We start from the raw sequence: 18,890 nt of genomic DNA on the forward strand, positions 1-18,890 counted from the left end.
AGTGTATCCCCTGCAGATAAAAGGGGTCTACTGTATAGTCATAACAAGTGATCATTCCTGCCCCAATTTACCCATTTATTATTCAAGGTAAGGTAGGATTTCTAAGCTATCGGAAAAGCATCCTTGCTTTTTGTTCATTTTATATAATTTAGATTTTTGAATTGTGTTATAGCTCAAAAGTAGAGTCCAAAATAGAAGGGAAGCAAAGAAGTAAAAAGTTCACTATGATAAGCACTCAAATGCTTCTAAACACTTCCTTGGAAACAGGTAAACTGTCTTGGAGTCTAATACAACGGTTTCATTTTTGCAAGACAAGTGCATACTGTTTCTTCTGGTACAAAGCAGTTTAGAGAAGTGTTTCTAGTATTACCTGGGGCAACTGAGGGCGTCTTTCTTGAATACTGTACTTGACCCACGCCATCACTGCATTGAATACTTGCTCTTCACTGCGAACATTCAGCTCATCACTAGATATGATATCAATGAGTTGATTGGCTGGAAGTAACATGAACTCTTCACTCTCCATTACCTGTTCAAAGTTAGGTAAGAATGAAAGGGGGATGGAAAGAAAAGAAAGAAAACTTATGAGCACATTTGATTTAATTTTTCTTCAGGGTTATATGGCAATACTATTCCACAATGGAATATAAGTTTAAAACAATATCTGAAGTAAGGATTAAAAATAAAGTATAGAGATCACAATCAAAATTTTACAAAAATAATCACTTGTGAATTAAGCAATTTAAGAAAAATGACATTTTCCCTTAAAGATCAAAATAAGCCAAATTAACTATATCCAATTAAAATTCCACAAATGTCCAGAGGTACATAAAGAGTCAGGAAAAGCTTTCAGAGGAAGATTAGTTGATAAAGAGCAGTATTTAGGGTAGAAATACAAAAGGGTCAGTTTTAAAAAAAGAATGAGGCTGCCTACAATTCTGCAACATGAATATGAGGAGAGCAGGAGACCAACCTCTGAGGACCACACTACTCTGATACATATTTTAATGAGAATTACAAACTGCCAGGATTTATCTTTACTCAAGTCTAGGGAACTGTAAGATGGAGACGCAGGCAGCCACAGATTCCAGGCCCTCCTGAGTGTACTCCTCAGGGTGTGACTAAGGGCAGGATGCAGCAGAAAAGGTAGCGGCCACTGCTCCATCCCTCCAGACGGGGCTACCTGGAATGTCTGCTGGTCCAGCAGGATTGGCAGGGAGCTGGTTCCCCCTGTGCTGCCTGAGGCAGACCAAGGTTTCTCTTGAGATTGGGTTATTTTCATCCTCATCAAAGTCAACCGACTATTTAGCAGGATATATAAGGCTATAACAATAATTTGAATATTTGGTCGTTTTCCTCAAACACATTAGAAAAAACGCAAATCTCAAAAAGAAACAGTTAAGGGCCATTAGGTCAGTTATACCTTTTAATAGCTCAAGTTTTCAAATGATCTCTGTGAAATACTTTCCAGGGTTCAGGAAATAAATATTAGCTAAGGCTGCTTAGTCAGGCAACAATAAGTAGAATGGTTGCATTTTATTCTTTGTAGTAGGGTTGCCAGATTTAGCAAATAAAAATATAGCACATACTTATACTAAAAATTATTTGTTGTTTGTCTGGAATTTAAATTTAATGGACAGCACTGTTTTATCTGGCTTCCCTGTGTTGGGAGTGGGTGGAGGGCTACAACATAGAGAACCGTTTGGAGTCTAGTTCCTAGTGTGTTGGCTTCATATCAAGCACAACTTTAGCCATGGCTGAATCTTCCTTTCCCCTTTTTTATTTTCTGATGTCCTCTCTTAAGTACAAGTATGGTATCATGTATCTTTGTAAAGTGTCTTAACATTCTTTTAAGATCTTGTCAAAGAGTTAAGATTTTTTTCCTTTTCCCAACATATTGATTAAAAACCAAATGTTACTGAAATATCACCAGGTTTAAAGTTTATGAATAAACCACTATGATACTAATAATTATTTAACAATAACATGACATAGCAGGAAGGCATGAAAATTTGTGTAAAAATATATTTGGCACAAAAGAAGAGCAGAAAGTAAAAAAAATAATACTGGTGATAGACAAAGTCTGCTAAAATGCCAATTCTTTTTCAGCAACAAGAAATAGATATTAGTAATATATCATCAGGGCAAATCTAGCACTGAAATCTATCCTTGAACCAAATGACAGGTTAAGAAAACATGATTAAAAATTTTTCTTAACTAAGAGTTTAGAGGAGATTGAATTTTAAGACCCACACTATTATGGTAATCATAGTTTGCTTTCCGTTTCTTCAGATGAACGCAGATACTATTTGAGAAATGAACAAAGCTAAAAACAAGCAGAGTGAATAAGCAAAGTCACCTAGACTTTTTCTAATGGAGTATATGGTGAATTTTGTGCTGCTGAGTTTAAAGACAATTTTAAAATTTGTTTCTGAATAAGAATGACACTGTATGCATTAGACTAGGTCTAATAAAACAGAAGGAAATTAAGGATAAATCTGATAAAGTTCAGAAGTAATTTAAATGTGTCATAAGTGTTAACCCCCAAACGGTGATCCTTGTTTTACACCTATGTGGACTAATACACTGCAATTTCATTATGGTATGTATCAAATTCCCTTGAAAGGCAAGCTCAGAACTAGAAGAGACCGCAGAATTTCCTTAAGGTTAATAGTGTTCTGATCTAAGAAAAAGTTATGGTTAAAGCAGAACTTTAAAAAAATCAACTTATGACTGAAAAATAAGAAATATAAACTATTAATATGCACACAATAAGACAGGATGCCAAGAACACTCTAAAGAATCAAGAACAGGGTATATGCTGATGATGCTACTCAGGAGATTAAAGCAGGAAGATCACAAGATCAGGCCAATCTGGGCAATTCAGCAAGACTGTCTCCCAAAACAAAACAAAACAAAACAAAACAAAAAGGGCTAGGGATATAGCTCAGTGGTAAAGTGTGCTTGGGTTCAATTCCCAGTTTCTCTTTTGGTTCTGGAGATTGAACTCAGGGGCACTAGACCACTGAGCCACATCCCCAGCCCTATTTTGTATTTTATTAAGAGACAGGGTCTCACTGAGTGGCTCAGTGCCTCATTAAGTTGCTGAAGTTGGCTTTGAACTCACGATCCTCTTGCCTCATACTCCGGAGCCACTGGGATTACAGGTGCGCGCCACTGTGCCGGGGTTCAATTCCCAGTTAAAAAAAAAATGGTAGAAGTAACTCAAAGAATAAGAAATTCAGTAAGTAACTTTCATATACATTAATGATAACCAGTTAGAAGATATAGTGGAGGAGAAAAACTAAATAGGAGAGGGGAAAAAAAATCTACTTAAAAAAGAAATCTGTAAAACCTACATGAAGAAAATGATAGAACATTCCTGAGTGATTCAAAATAGTTAAAGAAATGAAATCTTGTTCTTTGATATGACATCATATACAGGACTGTTCTTAACTTATAGATTAATATGATTCCATAAATATATAAACAAGTTTTTTCTTAGAGTTGGATAAGGTGATATTAAAGTTCATCTGGGAAAATAAACATGCAAAAAGAGTTCAGGTACAAGAGTACCTGCTCAGCATGCATAGCCCAGCACTGCAGGGTGGTGGTGATGGGAGTCACATGTAAACAAGCAAGAAAGCTGGAAACCACTGGAAACTAGGCCTATCACATGTAAGGATATATTGTAAAGCCTTAATAAATAAACCCTTACAGAAGACAGTGGAGTACATTGTCAAATACAAAGGTACAAAAGCAAATACATACAGAAATCTAGTACATAATAAAGATGCTACCTTGAGTTACAGTCTACCTCACACTACTAGTTGACCATTTAGAAAAAGACAAAACTTGGCTCATATTTCACACAATACACAAAGATAAATAGACTACATACATAGTAGAAAAAAAATCTGTGTGAATTTTTCTGTAACTTGATATAGGGGAAGGCTTTTGAATTCTGTCTTGAAATTCTAAATATAATAAGACCAATACATTTGACAACATTAAAAAAAGCAAAAATTGCTGGATGTGGTGACACATGCCTGTAATCCCAGTGGCTCAGGAGGCTAGGGCAGGAGGATTGTGGGTTTGAAGCCAGTCTCAGCAATTTAGTGAGGCTGTATGAAAACTAGTGAGACCCTGCCTCAAAATGAAAAATATAAAGTGCTGGGTTGTGGCTCAGTGCTTAAGCACCCCTGGGTTCAATCCCCAATAAACAAAATAAAACAAACTCAAAACCAAAAACTTTTGCATGACCAAAAATATAACAAGCAAAGTTGAAAGACAAATGTAAACTGGAAAAAATATTTATATTATTTATATCATAGATAAAAGGTTGTTATTGTTAATAGGGGGAAAACCCTAAAAGCTAATAGAATAATGGGCAAAAGATATTTAAAACATAATTTGCAAGAATTATAAAAATGATCCTTAAACACATAAAAGATGTTTGACTTTGCTTATTTTAAGAGAAATGCAATTTAAAACTATATTACTCTAAAGATTAAGTCTCAAATTCTTACCATGGTCTATCAACTCTGGTGTGATTGGGCCTTCTTCCTTCTGTGAAATCATGAGGGAACATCCTACCCCAGGTCTTGGGGTCTAGAGTAGGTTGTTTTTTTTTCAGTTCTTCAAACTTGTTTAGTGTCTCAGAATTTTGCATGAGCTGTTCCAGAATCCAAGTTAAATACTTCTACACACTTCCAAATCACCCAAGGCTTCCTTCTCTGCAGACCCCAGTGATGATAATTATTTGTGTAACAGGCCCACAATAGCCATCTAGATTAGCTAAATTATAAACTCCATGAGTAGAGACTGCGGGTGTTCGTTTACTACTGTATAGCCTATGTGGATGAAACACAATAGGCTTTATAAAGATCTGTTCAATGAATAAGTGAAAAATAGTGTTCACTGAAAAATTCTTTGATACCATATAAATTTTTCTGATTATTGCTTGGTATTTTGGTTACTCACAAATAACCTCTGGTCTATAATTTATTCTGCTGACTAATTCATATAATCAGGAAGAAAAGGCCTTAAGCAAATGACTGACTGCAGTTATTCTATCAGGTGATAGATCCTCTTATGAATTAATGGACTGTATTTTGGTTTATAAATTAGCTCTTTATGAATTGGCTAGTGAGAAATGACTTTTACTGGCAAAACACAACATTGGCCTTTAAAGTAAAAACCAGGTTTAGCCAGATGCAGTGGTGCATGCTTGTAACCCCAACAACTGGGGAGGCTGAGGCAGGAGGATTTCAAGTTTGAGGCCAGCTCAGCAACTTAATGAGACCCTGTAACAAAATAAAAAGTAAAACAGGGGCTGGGGATGTGGCTCAGTGGTTAACCTCTGCTGGGATCAATTCTTGATACCAAAAAAAAAAAAAAAAAAAACAAAAAACAAAACAACAAAAAGACCCAGGTTTAGAATTTAAAACAACTTGATATTATGATTGAGAACCAGTAGTAAATATCCAAGCAGATGTCATTTATTGGAGATTGTGAACCCATATTGTCCTTCCAACAAATAGGTTAAGAATGCATTCAAACAACCATGTACAGCTCACCTCTTGAAAGTTATGCTGAGTGAACTTGTCTGCTATCCTCAGCAACTCACGGCAAGAATGTGTGTCAGCAAAAGCCCGAATGCCCAGGCAGTTAGAAGGATCTAATTGTCTCTTTAAGAATTCACAGCAGGCTTCCTGTATTTCTGCCAGCTGGAGGAGGCAGGCAGCTGGCAAAAGGGTCTGAACGTTGCCTTCCTCCACAGTTATCTGGGAGGTATACGCAAAGTCAATCAGAAGCTCCATGGCCCTTTCATCTATGTCTCGGATCACGACCTCTGTCTGACGGCTCTCCGCCAACTCTCCCGTAAACATAGCTCGGAAGTAGGGACTACAGGCTGACAAAATGACTCGATGAGCGTATATCTTTTTAGCGCCCACAACTAGCACCACATCGCATAGCTCCCGGTGCTTTCTCAGTAGGTTAATCACTTCCAAGGTTTGTCGAGGGTGCTTGTCTGAGATATAGGGCATACGGGCAGGTTGGGGAACCCCTTCTGGCAGTTTGTTGGGGTCTCCAAGGGTGCAGCGGCTTGTTACGTCCATTCCAGTCTCTCCTGGGCGAATGTTGGTACACCTATGGGAATGGGGAACAGGAGAGAAGGTGACAATTATTAGAAGCTCTCTTTTGCCCTAACTAAAGTGCTCCTAAGTCAAGAGGTAAGGAAACTTGCAATTACTGAGAGAAAGAAACGCACCCCTAAAGAACTCCTTTTCTAAGAACTCTAAAGCTCAAATTTCTTCAAAGTCTCTTAAATTGGTATTAATTCCAAGTCAGAGCACTTTTACTACATAATCCCATAAAATAAAGGGTAATTCATCCCAGAAGTATCAGAAAATAACCAGAAAAATTTAGATGATATTAAAACAGTAAAGAAGATGGCCAGTAAAGTACTGATTTATTTAGCAGGACTCTTAAGAGCCTGTAGAGTGGGGTCTCAGTGGTGAAAATTTTGCCTAGCATGTATGAGGCACTGGGCTCGATGCACACAGCACATAAAAATAAATAAATAAATAAATAATAAATAAATAAATAAATGCCTATCTATAACTAAAAAAATTAAAAAAGAAGAGTCTTTAGAGCAAGATTGTTTGAGATTCATTTGGGTCTGGAAACATTAAATATGACAATGAGCCTCATTTAAAAGTACTACATATGTGCTGTGCAAGTGGTACCTGCTTATAATCCCTGAGACTCGGGAGGCTAAGGAAGGAGAATCCCAAGTTTGAAGCCAACCTGGGCAACTGAGTAAGAACCTGTCAGAAAAAAAAAAAAAGTGGAATAAAATAAGAAGGGCTGGGGATGGGCTTAGTGGAATAGCATCCCGTTTGAGTTGGGGTTTAATCCCCATTACAAAAACCAAAACAAAACAAAACAGAACAAAAAAACTACATTATGTCAAATTCTCCCTCCAGATCAGTCTGAATTAGTGAAGCTTTACTCTGATTACAGGAGAAAAGAATAAACCCACATACACTTTTTAATTTGTAAGTAAGTAGTTTCCAAAGGTTTGAGTTTTGTTGGCAGTTTAGAGGTTTAGATTTTCCTAATAAGAGTGTTATGAATAGGAACAAGGTTTAGTTATAAAAATTCAGTGCCTTATAAGAAGCATTAAACATGAAACAGGATGAGAAAATACTGGCATACATTCCATTTAGTTAAGTATGTTCAACTGTGTGCATATACACGTTCATGTATGTTTTCATAACTGGTTCCCTTTGTAAATTGCAGGTTATATAAAATGAGTTTGAAAGTCACTATGTATAATTCTGGCCAAAAAAATTTAAAGTTCTAAGCCACAAGGGCCAAAAGATACAAAAAAGGAAAAGAAATAGAACATTTCTTTTTTTGGATTATTCAAAAAGACTTTTTAAAAAACATTTATTTTTTTTAGTTACAGGTGGACACAAGGTCCTCCTTTTACTTTATGTGGTGCTGAGGACTGAACCCAGTGCCTCCTGCTTGCTAAGCGAATGCTCTACCTCTGAGCCACAACCCCAGCCCTCAAAGATTTTTTTGCTGCTATTGTTTTTGGTTTTTAAGTAAAACATTTTGGGCTAGGGTGACACTGGCGCTTGGGGAATTGACACTGATACTTGTCTCCATCACTGTGGAAGACTATAAACTGTATATTCAAGTGTGTGTGGCCTACCTGTGTTAAAAGATATACTTTTCAGAGGCTGAAATAATTATTTTATTTTAAAAAGGGATATGAGGAAAAAAACTGACATAAGTATTTTATTTTGTTTTGGTTTTTGTAGTGGGGATTAAAACCCGGGATGCTATACCACGAAGCCCATCCCCAGCCCTTCTTATTTTATTTCATTTTTGTTTATTTGTTTTGTTTTGTTTTGAGACAGGTTCTCACTCCTTGGAGGAGTGTCTGTAAATTACCCAAATTCAATGAACACTGAATTATAGGACCAGGGTACAATATATATGTATCAACATCTATAAATTGTACAAGCTTTAAGTATGCAAACTGTGCTTCCTCATTTGGCATAATCTGTTACCCAGCTCCTCTTACTTAAGAGCTTGACTCCTTATTCCAGAAAGGTTCTTCTCCCAAACATCTGCAGAACTCTCTCCCTCATTTCTTTCAGATATTTGCTCAATTGTCAACTTACATACCACCCTATATGAAATCCCAACTCTTACTCCAATTACTTCCTTTACCCTTCTTCATGAATATATCACCTCCTGACATAATACACTGGCTCTCTCCCCTAACCAGAATGTAAACTTGGTGAGGGCAAATGCTTTTGTTCGCTTGCTCACTCCTTTATTTTAATATCTGAGTCCAGGGCCTGCTAAATAATTGCTAATGAATTCAACTTTTCTTGTCAAAATAAGTTATACCCATCAATTTACTTGTCTAGTTCTCATGAAAAAGTACTCTGTTTGAAGCCAGGCAAGCATCGGACAAACTACTATGCTCTATCTCATACTAGGTATAATCTTGGGGAAATCACCTTCCGTACCTCCCAGGAATGACAATGCTGAGTTTGTCTGAATGTTAGGTCCTCTTACTCCAAATTCTGTGCTTTATTATCCCAAACTCTCTTAGGCAATGGGACTGAGTATTTACAATGGAAATGACTTTAGAAATCTGGTCTATGTTGCTATTATTCTCCGATGGGAGAAAAAGCAAACACATAGCCACTTGATTGTACCACTCTACTCTTTTAGGAGAATGAGAGGGCACAAGAACAGGGATCACCAGTTTGCTGAAAATTTAAGGGGCACCTCATTTCAAATATTACAAGAAGTTGTACTTAATTCTATACAGAAAGTTATTTTTTCCTGTATTTGTGCTACTCATCTTTTAAATGCACTTTTTTTGGGGGGCGGGGGAGGACTGGGGATTTAGCCTAGGGATTCACTACCACCGAGCCACATCCTTAGTCCATTGTTTAAAAAAATTTGAGACTAGGTCTTGCTAAGTTGCTGAGGCTGGCCTTGAACTTGGGATCCTCCTGCCTCAGCCTCCTGAGTTGCTGGGATTACAGGTATGCACCACCATGCCTGGCTATAAATGCACACTTTAAAAAAAAAAAAAAATCTAAGCTCACACCTTTCATCATTTTCATTATGTCCAGAAGGTTTTATTGGTAGAAAGTAATTCTTTTCTATATGTTTTCCAGGTGCCTTTGAAGGGAAATTATAATAAGAGACCTAGAAATAGATTGTGTTCACACCTTGCCACATCTACATTCACAACTTCTTTGTTTGGAGTCTGATGGAATAAATGCTCTAAAGATCTGAGGGGTGAGGTGTTGATTTGAAGCTTTAACTGCTCCCCTCCCCAGGATGGAGCAGAATCCTAGGAAAGATTTCACTGAAGGCTTGAGGGAGCAAGCTTTATTGTCCAAGTAAAAATTCAACTAGAGAAACCAGGGGGTCTCAGATTACTTGCTTTTTCAATCTGTGGATTTCTATTCAAAAACTGAATTAATGACATTATAAAAATAAAGGAAAAGAAACTAAACTCAAGTAACATTTTTAGTAAATGTCAAGTTTGTGAAAGAAACAGTATTTTTTAAATCAAAGGGAAGAAAATCTACTAATGATAACTTCAGCAGATATTGTACTCTTTTAGAAGTTATAAGAAACATAACTTCAAGATAAACTCTAGTAATGACATTTTACCAACAATTATTTCAAGCTTTAAAATAATTCTGATTTTATTCCTCTACCCCACCATAGGCGTCAAGGAAAACTTAACTATTTACCCAGTTTTAAGGATGAATTCTCAGTTCTCTTAAATCATTAACTGATGGCATTCCCTTATACAAGATGGCAGTTAACACAAAGGAAAAGACTTACATTCCATGATTCTGGGCATTAACAAGAAGGCAGCATTGGTAGTGGTGGTAGAAAGGATTGGTTGAGAGGAAACTAATGCAATAGCAACTACATGAGAGAGAAGGAAGGAATTTGGGTCTAAATGGTATCATCAAGCTATGGCATGAACCATCCCTGAAGCCCACCCTACCTCTGGTCTTGCAGTAAATAAATTATTCCAGGGATGAAGCCGGGCTGCATCAAGACTTTGTGTGACTTTCAGCCCCAAACATTATGACATCCAAAATACAGCAGCTAAAATGTGAAACAGCAAAACTAGTCACGTATTCTAAATTTACTAACCAACCAAGTACAGAAACTTATTATTGCTTTGACTGGTTAATTACTGCTGTTTCCAGAGGGGCCCCCCACCATCTATAATTGCTGTGTTTTTCTATAGATACTATTGAGAGTTTAGAACTATGGTTTGAATTTGCGCCTTTTCTTACAGATGAAAAGAAAACATGAGAAGATCTATCACTGAGCTATTTCACCAGCCAAAGACATACCAGGATTTAAAAGACTTCTATTCTAGAGATATCAGGATTGTAATAAAGAGAACTAAACTGCGCATAACAGTAATTTGGAGGGATAAAGTTGTAGGTGGAGGGCTGGGGTTGTAGCTCAGCGGCAGAGCACTTGCCTACAACGTGTGAGGCACTGGATTCGATCCTCAGCACCACATAAAAGTAAATAAATAAAATAAAGGTATTGTGTCCATTTATAACTAAAAAAATATTTTAAAAAGTTGTGGGTGGCGAAAGAGAGAACAAGAAGAGAAAAACTGATTAAAAATGGTGGCAGACAGTGATCTATGACCTCCCCAAGGTATTCAAGAGCCTCGAGGTCATGGTGATGGGGAAACCAAACTTTCAATGGCAGTGATCAATGAAGGAGGAGAGACAGTGAGTATGGAGTGTTTTTGGAGAAAACTGGTGTGAAAAGGGGAGACATATAGTAAGATGTCCATTTGCTACTGGGGCAGGGGAGGACTTGAAAATGAATAAATACTGATGCAAAGAAATTTAAAAATATAAGGAGGAGAGAATAAATGCTGGAGCAAGATCCTTGAAGAGTGGGAGTGCACATAACCAAAATGCAGATGAAATGAATCTTAGAATAAAGGAAGAAGAGCTCACCTTGGGAGATCAAAGGAAGGATATAATAGGGAAAATAATGCAGAAAAAAGACGTGTTTATTCTGGGGAGGCATCAGGAAATTGGGGAAGTTCATTACCTCATGGCCTCTATTTCTTTTCTGTGAGGTCCAAAAATGGGAGCAACACGTCATTTGCTCCCAGTGAGAGTGGTGATGGGATCATGAGGATGGGTAAGGATGTGAAATACCTGCTGTGGAACAAGTAAGCAATAACCAGGACTTACAGCAGCACTGCGGGATGACACTGTTGGCCCAAATGATTTTGAAGAGCATGGATACAGCAGCATGAATTCCCTGTGGTTGGTTTTATTCAGCAATACCCAACAGCCAAGATAAGAGAATATAAACTCATGGATTAATCTAGAGTTGGGAAATGCCTCAGACAAACTAAGGAGTTGGGTGATGATGAGAAACTGGATGCAGTGGTTGTAGCTCAGCAGTTGTAGCTCACTGAGGGTTGTAGCTCAGTCAGAGCACACGTTTAACACACGCAAAGTCCTGGATTCTACCCAGGTACCACAAGGAAAAGTGCAGGCATGCTGTTTCTGACTGGTCAGAGAAGACATGGAGTATACATTCAAGAAGGGTTAGTCAGAGGACAAATTAGTCGTGTTTAAAATTTCAGGGAGATTTTTGAGTGATGAAGTGAACTGTTGAAATGACAGAAGTCAAAGTCAGGAGTTTAGGAAGACAAGGAAACGCGGGCAGGGTAAATAGATGGTTATCCCATGATGTGTCCTAAAATGACAGTGAGGAGAATAATTAAATCATGTGCAAGTACAAAGCATGAACCGAAGAACAAATCAAATATCTTTAAAAAATTTTTTTTAGTTGTTGTTGGACATAACACCTTTATTTAATTTATTTATTTTTATGTGGTGCTGGGGCTCAAACCCAGAGCCTCACATGCACGTGCTAGGCGAGAGCTCTACCACTGAGCCACAACCCTAGCCCCACAAATCAAATATCTTAATTACTACTTCACCTCTACCAAAGAAATGCTACAATTTTTTTATATCTTGCTCAGCAAATAACATTTCTACCCTCCCTGAGAGAGTCAACTTCAAATTTCAGAGTTATTAGGTCGCATCATACTCTCAGATCTACTAATCCATGATTTAATTAAGGAACTGAATCATTTTCTGTAAGTGGCTAAGATAATTTTAAAATTAAACACAATAGTTTAGAAAACATATCTTGGTTCTAAGGCATTTGTAATCAAATTTCATTTCTTAGTCCAAAGACATGTGGAATGTGTCCTTCCACTGGAACTGTGCTCCGTCTACTGGAATCCCTCTTCTATGTCTATGCTTCCACTTCTGCTTATATGAAGGGTGTCCACTAGGCACTGTATGCCTTTTCTGATTTCATACTAAAAAGCCAGGCTGCCTAACCTTTATCTGAAAAGAGGTTGTGAATGTTTTAGCCTCAAGATACCTCATCACTGCTTACTAGATAAAATGAGTATAAGCGTTGGGCCAGGGATCAAGGCAAGGAGGAGGAGGAAGGGCAAGAAGCCGTGCCAGCAAGCTAGTCTCCCTGTGTGTCAGGAAAACCTCCCTAGAATACCTCTCAGCAACTTCTGCTAACACTCTGTGGGCAACATAGTATAACATAGCCACCCCCAAATGCAAAAAAGCTTAAGAAGTAGAGCACAGTATTTAATTTTCTCATGAGTCTCGTGAAGGTGGGAAGGGGAGCAGTGCTGAGCAGGCAGACCTACTGCTTATGCATGCCAGGGGACATCAGATCAAGCAGATCTATTTTCCACTATTTTTAAGTATACCTTTTAGAAAATCTTTAAAGATAAGAGATCTAAATAGATTTTTTTCTTTTGTAATTAAATTCATGAAATAGCTTATATGATTTTCACTATGGGCAAAAAGTTATCAGTAAAATCTCTAGATACAAGTAAATAATACCCAAAGCACCTAATGTCTCTATCCATTTTAGAATTTTTATTGGGTTTTCCTCCTAGGTTCCACCTTAAACACCCCTGGTACTGCCTAGGGTTCTGTCCTTGGCATTCTCCTTTCCTGTTCTACCCTCATTCATGTCAATAGCCGGAAGAACTTTCTGCATACTGATGACTTAGAATTTTGAGGCGGGGGAGCTATGGGGGATTGAACTCAGGGGTACTCCATCACTGAGCCACATTCCAGGCCTATTTTGTATTTTTTTTTTTTTTAGAGACAGGGTCTCATTGAGTTGCTTACCACCTTGCTTTTGCTAAGGCTAGCTTTGAACTTGTGATCCTCTTTGCCTCAGCCTCCCTAGCCACTGAGGATGACTTGGAATTTTTAAAAGAAATTCCTAGCTCAAATCTCTCTTCAGTTCCAGACCCATAATCCAGTTATAAGATGAATACAGACACAATAATCCTCAAGTGAACAAAACAGACTGTATTCATAGCTTATTGAAACCTATCCTCTTCCTTTTTTTTTTTTTGGTGTTTCTGAGGATTGAACTCAGGGTGAAAAATGGAAAACTATATTATAAAATGTTTTAGTTTCTCTAAATTACTAAAAATAACATCTTAGGACATTATTAGTGTTATTATAATATTGTTGGTAAGATTGCAAATTGGTACAATCTTTGAGGAGGAAAATCAGTCCTTATTATATTTTGAGACAAGGTCTATTGGCTCTTAAATATGTAAAGAATAAAGGTCAAACTCTTTCCAATGGCTGTAGTTTTGTTCTCCATGTTTTTCTGGTTTCCACTTCGTTCCCCATATACCTTACACTCCATAAACTCACATTCTATCCATGTCTGATTTTGGGTGCCATTATTTTTGTTTCTTTACAAATTCTTCCTTCTGTTTATGGTGTCATTAATTTACTTGCTTCTTCAGAAGTAAGTTATTATCCTTTCTAGAAGATCCAGCTTAAATATCACCATCTCTGTGATGCTCTCCACATCACCACAGAGCAGAAGTTCCCTCCTCAGGATTTACATCTCTATTAAAATACTGATGTCTGTTTCTATCACTTCATCTGTATACAATCAGTATACCGACACATACAGGTATTTTATAAACACTTGATGACTAAATGAGCCAATTTCTAATAGAATTAGACTCAGTTTCCAATTTATATTTTTATGGAAAAATGGAAAACTATATTATAAAATGTTTTAGTTTCTCTAAATTATTAAAAATAACATCTTAGGACATTATTAGTGTTATTATAATATTGTTGGTAAGACTGCAAATTGGTACAATCTCTGAGGAGGAAAATTAGTCAATATCTACCAACATTTTAAAATGTGCATACTCATCAAGAGTGGTACTGGTACACATCTGTAATCCCAGAGTTTCAGGAGGCTGTGGCAGAAGGATGTCAAAGTCAAGGCCAGCCTCAGCAACTTAAAATGCCCATATACTTTGCCTGGTTAATTCTACATCTAAGAATTTATTCTACTCTTACACATTTTAGTAAAAACCATCTACAAAGATGTTCACTGGAGGGCTGGGGATACAACTCAGTTGGTAGAATGCTTGCCTAGCATGCATAAGGCCCTGGGTTCAATCCCCGGTACCATAAAAACAACAACAACAAAGGATATTTACTGCAGAACTGGTTGTAACAGCAAAATATCTGAATAATTTATTTATTGAAAACTGTACATAATATGCCTACATCAATTTTTTTTTATAAAGGGCAGATATTCTTCATATGTTTTATATGTATTACAATGCCTCTGAAAGAATGTATAAGGTTGCCTTTGGAGAAGAAAACTAGGAGCTGGGATCAACACTGGGAGATTCACTTTTCACTGAATATGCTAGTATATTTTTAAAATTTTGCCCATGTACACATAATACTTAAGTGAATAACTTTACTAAAAATGCCAGTTAATTTCATAATCTTTATAATTAAGAATTAGAATATCTAGCATTTATCATTTATTTGTGTTGGGAACCTTCAAATTCTTCTCTTCTAGTTCTTTATAAAATATCATAAAGTGTTGTAAACTATGGTTATCCTACTGTGCTGTAAAACAGTTATTCCTCCTATCTACTGTATTTTGGTACCCATTATCTAACCTCCCTGAATTCCTCTCCCCTTCCCCCAATTCCTAGCCACTATTTCCTCCTCCTCCTCCTCCTTCCCCTCCCCCTCTTTTGCAGGGAAGGGCAGGGGTACTGAGGATTGAACTCAGAGGCACTCTACCACTGAGCCACATCCCCAGCTCTATTTTGTATTTTATTTAGAGACTGGGTCGCACTGAGTTGCTTAATGCCTCGATTTTGCTGAGTCTGGCTTTTAACTCACCATCCTCCTGCTTCAGCCTCCTGAGCTGCTGGGATTACAGGCATGGGCCACCTTGCCCAGCTTCTATTCCCTACTTCTATGAAATCAACTTTTTTTGGCTTCTACGTTTGAATGAGAATATGCAACATTTGTCCTTCTGTACCTGGCTTATCTCATTTAACAAAATGTCCTATAGTTCCATTGAGATTGCTGTGACAAGATTCTACTCTTTTTTTATAGCTACATAACATTCCTGTGTGTGTACATGTGTTTATTACATTTTCTGTATCTATTCATCCATCAGTGGATACCTCAATTGATTTCATGTCTTAGCTATTATAAATAGTGCTATAATAAACATGGGAATGCATATATCTGTTCTTTAGTATTTTTTTTGTTGTAGTTGGACGCAATACTTTTATTTTATTTATTTTCATGTGGTGCTGAGGATTGAACCCAGAGCCCCATACGTGCTAGGCGAGTGCTCTACCGCTGAGCCACAACCCCAGCCCAGGAATACATATATATATATATCTTTGATGTAGTAATTTCCTTTGTATACATACCTCATAAGGTGATAGTTGGATATATGGTAGCTTTAGGTTTTTGAGGAATTTCCATACTGTTTAATAATGGCTATACTAATTCACATCAGAAGATGGAAATGCTAATTACCTTGATTAACCTATTACACCTGTATACATGTATTGAATTATCACACTGTACTCCATAAATATGAACTCAAAATAATTCTGAGTGGGGAAAAAAAAGCACACAAAAAGAATACCTTTAATACTAATTTGAAACTCTGTGTGTGTGTGTGTGTGTGTGTGCGCGCGCGCGCGCATATGTGTGTATGGCACTGGAGCTTTCTGCCTCTGAGCCACATCCTCAGCTCTTTCTAAATTTTATTTTGAGACAGGACTCACTAAGTTGCTGAGGCTGGCCTCAAACTTGTCACCCATCTTCCTCAGCCTCTTGATAGCTGGTATACCTGAGTCACTGTGCATAGCTCAGTCTCTTCTTTTTCATAGCCCTCTACAGATTGTCTGCAGAAGCTGTTCATTCAATTATTCAGTGATCATTAGGTGTTAGGGGTGCAAACATATAAAGACCTATGAAACTCAGCTCCCAATCTAACACGGAGAATGAACTTGTATTCAAATAATCTCAATAAAGTTACTTCTCATCCAAAGCTTCTTTAATAGCAGCTGAGTATAAACCCAATGTTATTTTACAGAGACTTCTGGGATGCAGCTGCAACTGACAGCCAAACAAAGAAAGGTAGGGAAGTGTGACAGAAGTTAATAGGCAGCAGGTAAAAGTAAGACTAGAGAGCAACAGGCAGGCCAGCCTCTGGCCAAGTGAGAGTGATGAAGAAAGAGCTGTTATTTAACAATGGCACTGGAATCATCCAACAGGAGTTTGAATACCTGACAGTATTATGTAATAGAGCAAGAAAAAAAAAGAACAGATAAAAAAACAGATATGAGTAATTAAGTGAATATTTTATAGAGAAATTATTAATAAACCAAAAACATTCCCACACACACTGCCTTTCCTTAAAAAGGTCTAATTTTAGCAATTACATAAGATATTTATGGCAGATGAGGAAGAGAAGCAATCAATGGTTTTTGCAATGTTAGAAAATGAAGTGAAACATTTAATGTTTCTTCCTGTACTTTACAAATATTTCTATTGTAGAGAAAGACATATAAGAAAACAGAATGTGTCACTTCCACAACATCTTTTCATTTAGTAATATCAAAACAAGAGCAAACATTCACGAATTACCAACATCCTGGTCAGATATACTAGAAAAGTAAACTGGGCTACAGAGGTGCAAAGCTTAAGGTCCATTGAAAATAAGAGAACTAGAAAAGGAAATATATTCTGATTCTAGTTCCTAGTTCTTACTCATACCCTCATCATGAAATGGTTCTCTTAAAAAGGGCTCCAAGAGTTATCTTTGCTGTTAAATAACAAATGATTAAATAGAGTTCAGTAACCATAAAACATGTTTGAACAAAGAAGAATATGATTTATTTTAGAACAAGAATCATTTGTTCTAAGCAAAATTTAATAAGATTTGAGAACCTTTTAAAAAAAAAAAAAAGCCTCGAGTTTAAACATGCTGAATTTCGTTTAGTGTAACTTATGGTTTTCTTCCTAAATGCCTACCTGCGCATTGGCTTTCCTTCCATGCACCATGAAAAGTATCCTTCACTACACTCTAAAGCCGAACCTAAAACAAACAAACAAACAAAAACCAGTAACTTAATAAAAGTTATTTCTGATTTTTCCAGCAAAAAAACCTTTTATAATAATTTCACTTATTTTGTCAGCAATCAAGAACTTCATATAGTAATATCCCTCAGACTTCTAATCATCACGGAGTCCAGGGCGGGTAGGAGGACTATCCTTCCTCTGCAGGCTCAGACGGTCACCTGCGAGGTGCAGGAAAGTGCGATAAATGGTCCTGATTGCTAGATAAGTCTTGTCCCTCCTCAAAAACTCCCCAGAGACTCTTAATTCCGCCTTCGCCAACAAGTGCATTTCCAGGGTAATCGCCGCTACCCACAACAGTGCCCACCGGACGGACCGGGTGGGGATGCGCGGGTTGACACGGGACCTGAAGGGCGTGAACTTGCTCCTAAGTGACAAGGCACAGGGGGCGGCAACCGCCTTTACCCAACCTCTCGTCTCGAAGCCCCGGGCAGCTGGCACAGGGCAGGGAGAGGACGGCTGCGGACTCACGAGCCCTTCCCTTGGCCCCAGAAACGCTGCTGGCCACCCACTCGGCGGGATCTCGCCGGACCGAGGGTTCCACGGGACGCCCAGGACTCGCTTCCTTCCCCGCCTTCACGCACCGCCGGAGGCAGCCGTGCGGGGCGCGGACCCCCAGCGCCCCCGGCAGGGCGGCCGGCACCTCCCCCGGGTCCAGGACAGGCTGTCAGCCAGCGAGCGCGCAGCCTGGCGCCCCGCGAGGCCCGGCCCGGCGCCCCAACAGCCTCTTTTCGGCGCCCACTGACGGGCGACCGACGACGCTCTGGCTTGACCCGAGCGGGCAGCTCGGCAACTTGGGATCCCGCGTTTGCAAAGCGAGACCTGGCGCGCCGTCCGGTGTCCGCGGCTCTACCGCAGCTCACTTACCGGCTCTGACACTTTCTTCTCTGCCGCAGCCTCCTCCGCCTCCTCCGCCCTCCTCTCCTCTCTGCCTCCGCCTCTGCCGCCGCTAGCGCAGGCAGGACGCCGCTCCGCGAACTATTTCCTTTCCCTGCACCCTCCCCTAACCAGAAGCAGGAAGTGGTCCTCTCTCTAAATCCTTCCCGCAGAAACTCACAGATGCCGGCAAGAGATTCCGACGCCGCTCCGGAAGTAGCCGCGCCCTTTGTTGGAAATTCCAAAAACCTCAAAGACTACCAGTGCTCGGTCCCTTTCTTGTACCCGGATAGTGACCCCTTAGTTTACTGCTGAACTGGTAGTATTTGAAGCTTCCTCCTTTCTATGAAGATATGTATATGATGTTATATATAAAAATATTATATATGTGTA

At 38.5% G+C, this 18,890-nt stretch overlaps 1 protein-coding gene across 3 annotated transcripts in view; it reads right to left on the minus strand.

The window, feature by feature from the left end:
* Nucleotides 1-18,596, minus strand: part of Klhl20 (kelch like family member 20) — a 37,782-nt gene extending 19,186 nt beyond the window's left edge. For 2 of the 3 annotated variants that reach the window (XM_027934960.3, XM_071600300.1), the window contains exons 1-3: nucleotides 10,073-10,158; nucleotides 5,580-6,153; nucleotides 371-529 (exon numbers count right to left, since the gene is read on the minus strand). In XM_027934960.3, the coding sequence (XP_027790761.1) occupies nucleotides 371-529; nucleotides 5,580-6,153; nucleotides 10,073-10,122 (783 nt within the window). In that variant the 5' untranslated portion in view covers nucleotides 10,123-10,158. Of the gene's footprint in view, nucleotides 1-370; nucleotides 530-5,579; nucleotides 6,154-10,072; nucleotides 10,159-17,516; nucleotides 17,581-18,488 lie in introns of those variants that run through there. The other variant, XM_027934961.3, reaches the window with a different exon arrangement.
* Between the last annotated feature and the right edge of the window lie 294 nt (nucleotides 18,597-18,890).

Source organism: Marmota flaviventris, chromosome 12, assembly GCF_047511675.1.
Source record: "Marmota flaviventris isolate mMarFla1 chromosome 12, mMarFla1.hap1, whole genome shotgun sequence".
Taxonomy (NCBI): domain Eukaryota; kingdom Metazoa; phylum Chordata; class Mammalia; order Rodentia; family Sciuridae; genus Marmota; species Marmota flaviventris.